The 9,272-nt window shown below is 33.4% G+C and overlaps 1 protein-coding gene across 3 annotated transcripts in view; it reads right to left on the bottom strand.

Moving 5' to 3' along the window:
* Positions 1–1,690: 1,690 nt before the first annotated feature.
* SHOC2 (SHOC2 leucine rich repeat scaffold protein) overlaps positions 1,691–9,272 on the bottom strand; it is a 92,671-nt gene continuing 85,089 nt past the window's right edge. For 2 of the 3 annotated variants that reach the window (XM_035028858.1, XM_035028877.1), the window contains exons 6-9: positions 7,310–7,432; positions 5,055–5,192; positions 4,610–4,727; positions 1,691–3,035 (exon numbers count right to left, since the gene is read on the bottom strand). In XM_035028858.1, coding sequence (XP_034884749.1) covers positions 2,827–3,035; positions 4,610–4,727; positions 5,055–5,192; positions 7,310–7,432 — 588 coding nt within the window. In that variant the 3' untranslated portion in view covers positions 1,691–2,826. The remainder of the gene's footprint in view (positions 3,036–4,609; positions 4,728–5,054; positions 5,193–7,309; positions 7,433–9,272) is intronic. The other variant, XM_035028867.1, reaches the window with a different exon arrangement.

The raw sequence follows: 9,272 nt of genomic DNA, 5'->3' as shown, positions 1-9,272 counted from the left end.
GACTACATAAATTGTGATGTATAACCATTCATCCATTTTAAATGACTCAGGCTTTACAATGAGATAAATAAGAAATATGCAATTACATTTTTAGAGCTCATTCCAATTTATCATCCACCTTTTAATATAAGTACAAATAAATGTTTTATGTGTATTTTTCTCCTTCAAGAGTTTCTATCTTGTTTTCATGCATATCCATCAAGTCCATAAATTATTTAGCATCTCCCCTTCTTTCTGTATGAAATGATCATTTGGGATTTAAAAAGTACTATACTACCACAAAAGGACTGTTTAACATTGTCATTGCTGTTTTGCTACTATATATTAACAAAAAGCAAAGTTTAGAGCAATGTTTTTCCAATGTAACGTTCTATAACATTCCTTTTTTTTTTTTTTTTTAATTTACTGAGCCTTATGGAGCAACGACTCAACCTGATTTCAAGAGAAAGGAAAATGTTTGGATATGCCAATTAGTCCCACTGGTTTCAGGAAAAGTATTAGCTCATATATAGTCATTGAACAATATCCCTTAATATATTCAAACTATTTAAATATTAAATATCTTGATTAAGAGTCCATTTTAGTTTCTTGTTAGAAGTCATGAAATTCATTGGCTCTTACAAGGTGGCAGCCATAAAAATGACATATGTTTTATACTTCTTAAAAAAATTTTATAGTCCTCAGCTATATATGGTTTGCCTGTAACATTACTTGTAAGAGTGTGATCCTTCTGCATTTCTGTTGCAGACTAACATAAATGAAGGTAGGGGAACCAAAATGTTTCAAAAACCAAATCTATTTTCATTTTTAAGAAACAACAACCTTTTTTCTCAAAAAAAAAAAAAATAGGTTACTGCCTTGAAACTTCAAGTTCCATCATTTTTATATATAAACACACCTGGATATAATGTTTTTAAAAAACCACACATACACAAAGGTATATAGAGCTGTAATAAACAAATTCCTTTTATAAACAAAATTTTAACTGAAAAGCCACAGTAGATGGAAAAAAAGAAGAAAGGATATTACTTGGTAAAATCCAGTGACATCTACAATAGTTTTACAGCACATTTAAGCATTCTAGGGTTTTATATCTTCACCTGCCTTCCATTTCTTACTTGCTCCTTAAAAAATTGCCAATTATGAATACAGGTTCTACCTCAAACTCAGTCCTGACTGTGAGTGCCAGAAAAAGCAAAACACTCCAAATTTCTATTTTAATAGAGCGTCAATTCAAAAATGGTTTTATTTAAAACACAATGCCCATCTAAATGGAGGAGAAAAAAAAAAAAAAAGAAAACCAAGCAGCAATACTTAATTATACATAATATTCACTATATGAATGAAGTGTTTTTTAGGATGATATCTAGAATGCACTTGCTCTGTCTCTTCCAATAATTAAACTGACTTAGAATGACACCACCAAAAGTAAGATTACTTTCTAAGGGGCACACACTTACAGTACTGCTAGCCTTAAAAGCAGTAAAGCAAATGAAAACATATCAAATAGCACATGCACATCTTACAGAACTTCCACTGAACTATCAATGGCTTCTATACAATGTGCCTCTTTTCCATAATTGTATTAACAGCTACCAAGAAAGGAAAGATGAGATTAAAATCAATGGTACTGAACTGAATTGTTTGAAGCCAGTGCCCCACATGTGGGGAAAAGTGCATTTAGTTCAGCAGCAATATAGCACAGTGTGAAGATATTGTGCTTAGACGCAGATATTCCAGAACTGAAAGATGTACAAGGCAAGTCAAGATATAAAACCATAGTACACTGTTAAATAACCTTGAAACATACATATATTGCAGTGTTCAAAGAAAAACATTCATTTCATTGTACAAGGCTAGGGAGAAATCCTTAAAGTTACCTATTGTAGTCTATGATATAATAAATACATATCTATATAGCATTGTATATACATATATAGAATGTGTGTGTTTATGCGTATCTTTTTTTTTGCCAAATTATTCTGTTAGTTTTTGTCATTCTGCAACTTTCAGGAGTGAAAACTCTTCCAAACTACAAGTTTCTGTTCCCCCAAACTTAAGAAAAGATATTTATACTAGAAAAGGTCTCAATACCCTCCCCCCAACCTAAAGACTCACTTCAGATATCTTGCTTTACAACTGATCAGAGAAACACAATTAAAAGAATTCTAGAATTTTTGACTGTATCTTTTCACTTGCCAGTTGTTTCAACAAGCAAGTATCTTTTAATATTTAAACCAGCTGCTGCAACTTCTTTAGCAGAGGATATAAACTAGATTTCACTGATTAAAACAGAGCAAATCAAACCAAAAGGAAAGAAAAAACAAAAAACAGTGATTTACTCTGACTGTAAACAATATATAAAATTTAAATCTCAAATTTCAAAATAAGTTAAAGAAAAATTCTACCTTTAGGGCCTATAATACTACAATGATTTGACAATTGGTATGGGGAAAATGTATATAAAAAATTGCAACAAAATTATCCATTATTTTTGCTAAGAGAAAGTATATCTAACTATACTACCTCTGGCCCTTAAATTTAATAACGTCATAATTTGTTGGCAAATGTTTTTAGCAAACTGGCATATCATATTACACAACAGAAAAACATCCATCAAGTTCAGCAAAGAAAACTTATATAAGCTTTTTGTACAGAATTAAAAAAAATCTAAATGGCTATGATTCCTCTATTAGCAGAAACACATAATGCAGTCTTTATAAATCTGCCAAATATATCAATATCTACATAAATAGATACAGATATAGATATGAAACATTAATGGCAGTCTATTTTTGAACAGTGTGTGGGACCAGCAGATTTGTATCAGACCATGGCACGATATGGACCCTGCATCTTTAGGAACTGAATGATGAAAGAAGGACCCCCAGCCACAATCTGAGGTGGAAGGTGACTGAGTGGACAGTTCTCAATACTCATGATTGAAAGCTTGCTGCAAAGAGCCAGCTCAAAGGGAAGGCTATGTAGATTGGGGTTGTCATTCAAATACAGTTCTTCTAGGTTCTCCAGTGTACCTGTTAAAAAAAAAAAAAATCAAATCAATTACTATTTTTTTAAAAAATTAGTTACTATTCTAGAAGTTCAATTGGGCATGATGCTATCCTGGGCCTTATATATACTGAATACACATTTCCTCTTACTCTCTTCTCTTAGTTTTAAAACTCTACAACCACAGATCTTCAATTTTACTGCATATTCAAATCAAGTGGGGCTGATGTAAAGAACTTTGATGTCCAGGTCATGTTCCATACCAACTAAATAATTTCGGAATTTCTTCCTTTATGGTCAGTTTTCAAGTTTGGAAGGCATTTTTTAAATACACATGCTACATCTCCAAAGATTCTGTTTGGGACAACTTGGCACTGGTATGTATTTTTTCAAAACTCCAGAGGTAAGTTTATTGTAAATCGGTGCCTATAATCACTTCCCTGTGATAAACAATGTGATGATCTCTTTTATTAAATAAATTTCTCATGTGGAAGGATTTTTGTTACTTGGTATAAATCTTTCACTGAGTTACACGTATTTGGCAATAAGCCAAAAATCAACTTACGTAATAATCTTAAAAAAAATTATCTTAGACTGTCTCAGGATACTCACACTTTCTAGGCAAATGTCTCCGGCAATCACATGAGGCCAGATGAATAAACATACTAGAAATGAAGTTGCCCCCCGTGTTTTCTAATTTTTAAACTTCAAAATTTGTAGTATTTGATACTGGTAGGCAGAAGACTAATGAAAATAATGGCTACCAAGGCAACGGATGTTTACATTTAAAATTTTAACTATGAGAAGTTACTACTATTATCCTTACTTCACACAGGTAGAAAACTTGAAGCTTAGGGAGTTTCCGTATCTTTTCCAAAGCCATAAAGCCAATAAGCAGCATGGCCAGATTTTGAAATATCTACTCTACCCCAAAACCATTTTTTTAAATTAAAATATAATTTACATTATAACTCCAAACCCATTCTTAACCACTAATCTAAAGGGCCTCTGAAACAGCATGGTATAGATGGAAGAACACAATACATGGAATTACTAATTTAAGAACTACAATGTAATCTCAACTGATCAATTCTCTTTGTAAAATGGGGTTGCAACTTGCACTGCCTAAAATTCAAGGTAGTCACATTGATTATATGCAATAATGGGTATGAAACACTTAGAAAATTTCAAAGTACTGTCAAATATTAATTTAATCAAATATTAAAATTAATCCTAAAACCTCATGAGGAAATGTTCTTTTGGCGTAAGACATTATTAGCTTAATTCAAGCTTGTGTAATTTTTAAATGGAAGAAATATAACTCTTCTGAAATAAAGTTAAACGTATTGGAAATAGAAGTAGGCTAAAATATTCTCAAATGCAATATTAACACCCCATGAGGAAACCTAACCAAAACCAACTATCCAACCAACAACTTGGTACTCTACTTTAAAAAAAAAAAAAAAAAAGAGAGAGAGAGAGAGAATCTTGACTCTGAGGTAATATCAGGTGACAAAAACAGATCTGTCCTATTTATCTGAAATACTGCTTGAACACACAAGAGCAAATTAGTACAGTCAGGCATCCAAATGGTTCATACCAATTTCTTCAGGAAGATGAGTGAGTAGGTTCTCTCCAAGGCCTAGATGTGTGAGATTGGTAAGGTGACCAATGCCTCTGGGAAGGGTGGTCAACTGGTTGTTTGTCAAGACTAATTTCTAAAAGATTAACAAAATAAAAGATAGTTACACATGTATTTCCTACTACTGATATAAATTTAAAATAGTACGTCTACTAAACTAATAAGATAAATTAATAGGTAAATTAGATTAGGTAAGAATCACTCAATAAATTTTACTTTCGAAGTGTATCATTTGTTAGCAAGTGAAAAGCAGATAGGTTACATAAATATAAAACTCAGCCCTAATGCTATAATAAAAAATCTCTAAAGAATTAGATCAAATTCGTAAGAAAATTGTGCAGTTTGGAATGTACCCTAAAAACTTTAGTCATATAACTACAAAATCATCAGGATAATGTTTTACCTGTAAATCCTTAAGATAAGCAATTTCATTTGGCAGCGATTCCAATTTGTTCTCCTCTAGATCCAATTCTCTTAACTTCCTAAGGTTTCCAAGACCATGGGGAAGCTTCTTTAGAAGATTGTTTGATAATATTAGAACCTAAGAGAAATTAGTGATAGTGTATGGTAACTCATGAAATGGAATTATATATTACCATTGTGTGGCTTACAATTTATTAAACTGCTAATTTTCTAAAGAGTGAATATTAAGAGTAATGTTCACTTATATAACATTTAACTAACTATTCTTAAAAAAGTCACCATAGCTATTGGAAATAAAAGAGATTCTATTTAAGTCAAAACTAATGAAAGCAAAAGTTTAATTTTACCCATATAACAAAAAAATGTAAAATTAACTACTTGCACTAAAATTCATATAGTTAATGGTATTTTGATACTGAGTGGTTACAAATGTTTATCTGATAGGAAACCACTTATTTATTCAAAACCCCTTACAAACCATCATTTTTAGGGAGGTAATTTCTAAACTGCCTATTTCAATATATAATAGTTATTATTTATGGTATATTTATTACATTGGAAGCCATCCTCTAATATACTGAAGAGAGAAAAAGGTAGTTGAGAAAGATAGTTCCTGTTCTCAGAGAAATTACGGTGGTGGTGGTGAGAGTAGGGAGACTATAATGGGTATGGAGATAGTGAAAAGAACACTGAACGGGAAGACCTACATAAGGTTCTGGCTAATGTTTTATGCCCACCTTTTCCCCCGCAAAGTTATACCACCTATAATAAAATAAACATATGTAGTAAGACCAAAAAAATCAACAGCTATTATTTACTGAGTTTACTACTTGCAAGGCACTAAATGCATTGTGTGCATTATCACATTTAATCCTAACTCCAACCTTCTGAGGAAAATACTATCATCTTCATTTCACAGCTGAGGAAACTAAAGCTTGGTCAAGTTTAAATCTATAGAGATAAAAGTGGAATTGTACCCAGATCTGTCTTGCTTCAAAATTCATGCTTTTTAACCATTACACCTTACTATTTTACCTTACTAAATAAAATAATTTTAAAAAAGAAATTATATTTTTAAAAATATGGATACAGAGGAAATTTAAAAATATATATATATTTATTATTAGTAAGGTTTTTCATCAAAAGGATGAAAATTGCAGGGACTCAGAAGCAGGAGAATTCATCCTTGACTAAGGAGGGGACAATAAGACAGATCTTTAATTATGGAAAATAATTTAAAAGGAAAAAAAGGGATGAGAAGAGAGCAATCTAGATACTGAGAACAATAAGACTAAATGTACAGGGGCACCTGCACCTGGGTGGCTCAGTCGTTAAGTGTCTGCCTTCGGCTCAGGTCATGATCCCGGGGTCCTGGGGTCGAGCCCCACATCGGGCTCCCTGCTCAGTGGGAAGCCTGCTTCTTCCTCTCCCACTCCCCCTGCTTGTACTCCCTTCTCCCTCTCTCTGTCAAATATATAAGTAAAATTTTAAAACAAAGCAGAAGACTGAATGTATACAGGGCTAGAAATATGCACAAATTTCAAAGAAAATAATCTAATTAGTTAAATAAGAGCATACATGGGTAATTAGGATGTAAAAGTGGGCCAGAATCATAGAAAAGGTCCTCAATGCCAGTCTGAGGACTCCATAATCATTCTGGTAGACATTAAGTGCAGAATTCTTAAATAGAGTAAAGGGAAAAACTATGTTCTAAAAGATGCTAATTTTCTTTTTAATTTTTTTAGATTTTATTTATTTATTTGACAGAGAAAGACACAGCAAGAGAGGGAACACAAGCAGAGGGAGTGGGAGAGGGAGAAGGCAGCTTCCCGCAGAGCAGGAAGCCCGATGTGGGGCTCCATCCCAGGACCCTGGGATCATGACCTGAGCTGAAGGCAGTAAAAGATGCTAAATTTTAAAGACCTTTTCTTTCAAAGATACTTTATAGCACTCAAACCTACCAACTTTTAGTGGGCAAGAGCAATTCAGAAGCACTGAGTCCAGATTAAGTTAATACCTACCAACTTTTAGTGGGCAAGAGCAATTCAGAAGCACTGAGTCCAGATTAAGTTAATACCTCATCATCCTAATACGGTTGTATGTTTGAGAGAGCTCCAACATTTCTAATTATGATCTTCCCCCAACAGAAATGGCTTATTTTAACTGGAAACTTTATAAGCAAGATAACTGCAGAAGGGTCTAAGGAGTTCTAAATAAATGCTCTTTCATACTCACCTCAAGAGAAACAAGACCAGACACATCCTCAGGAATCTTTGTGAGCTGATTGGTCGCTAAATTCAATTCTACCATACTGGTCCAAGTTCCAAAATCCAAGGGAAGTGATGTCAACTGATTGTCCTGGCAAAGACAAAAAAGAAGTAACCACGGTAGAACTACAAAAACAAAGCTCCATATATATATATATACACACACACACACACACACACACATATACACACACACCTCCCCTGTGGGAAGAAAATTCTTAAACATAAAACCTTATTCCCCTTTTTGATATCCAAATAAAGAAAAAATTAAAAAGCAACGAAAAATCTAAGCCTTCATAGTTTAACCTTTTTATTTTGAGGTTAATTTGGAAGTTTGTTCCCTATGTGATTATCTGTATTGGATATGGAAAAATACACTATATAGACCAACATTTGAGATTTCAAAGGTCCCAGTGAAAAACAGGTTTTCCCCATTTCACAATAATATACAGAAATCACACAATAAAATGTGGATGCTCGTGAGCACAAGGGAAGAAGAAACACTGAATTACAGCCCATGAGGAAACCAGATAAGCTCAGCAATTCTAGAGACCCTGAGCAATAAAGTATGAAAGGAAAAAGTCTTAAGAAGATAGCAAATTAAATCATTAAAACACTAATTGGTAGTATCCACAATTTTACTTTAAAAATTTGTGAGACGGCAAAAATACATTTCTCATTGAATAAAAACAGATGATTAAACAGTGTGATCCTAATTTTGTTTAAAAATTAGATATAGGTGGGGTGCCTGGGTGGCTCAGTCGTTAAGCGTCTGCCTTTGGCTCAGGTCATGATCCCAGGGTCCTGGGATCAAGCCCCGCATCGAGCTCCCTGCTCCATGGGAAGCCTGCTTCTCCCTCTCCTGCTCCCCCTGTTTGTGTTCCCTCTCTCGCTGTCTCTCTCTCTCTGTCAAATAAGTAAAATCTTTAAAAAAAAAAAATTAGACATAGCTAGCTACATGCAGGGAAAAATGTGAAATATATGCCAGTGATTCACTATTTTTCTTCCTGCTTTTTCAAATCTACATATAAAATACATTTTCATCGATAACAACTCTTACCACACTGTATTTGTTGGGGCTATTTGTACCAACAGAGGACCACAACCATCAGTACCCCTGATGTATGCCAATGTGTTAACAGTGATGCTACCTCTCAAGTGGTAGGATTATCTTACGTCCTTTTTGTTAATCTGTATTTTTAAATTTTTCTGCAATATACATGGATTACTTGTCTCATTTTACACAAAATCATCAGTAAAAGAAATTCCAAGTAGCAAACATCCATTTGAAAACCAAGTTTTTTTTATTATATTTACATTTATTACCTATTCATTATAACACTTAAACTTACTAACTACTAATACTTAGTAGCTTGATAAAGCATTTTCATTAAAAAAATTTACTACTGGTACTTATGAGGAGGAAAATATCAGGTTTCATTTTGACTTCTTTAAAAAAAATTTTTATTAAATATCTGTCATGCTATTGAAGAAAAATTAAGGCAAAGCTCTAGGCAAAATTTTTTTTTTTTTTAAAGATTTTATTTATTTATTTAACAGAGAGACAGTGAGAGAGGGAACACAAGAAGGGGGAGTGGGAGAAGGAGCAGCAGGCTTCCCGCTGAGCAGGGAGCCCGATGCGGGGCTCGATCCCATGACCCTGGGATCATGACCTGAGCTGAAGGCAGACGCTTAACGACTGAGCCACCCAGGTGCCCCTAGGCAAAATTTTATTTCACGAAAACAAGCCTTTCCAAGCCAACGTTACAGTAACATCACATCCATAAAAATGTATCACCAAATGCAAAAACTAATGAACCACCTGGACTGCTGTGTTCTAAGCCTCTTATTACAAACAGAACATTCAGAATTAATACCATTACCACTGCTAAATCTCATATAACTGAAATAATGAACAATAAATTTTATAC

The sequence above is a fragment of the Mirounga leonina genome, unplaced genomic scaffold (assembly GCF_011800145.1).
Source record: "Mirounga leonina isolate KUSES-001 unplaced genomic scaffold, KU_Mleo_1.0 Mir_114, whole genome shotgun sequence".
NCBI lineage: Eukaryota > Metazoa > Chordata > Mammalia > Carnivora > Phocidae > Mirounga > Mirounga leonina.
The sequence above is the reverse complement of the archived record's forward strand: the minus strand, read 5'-3'. Positions and strand labels throughout refer to the sequence as shown.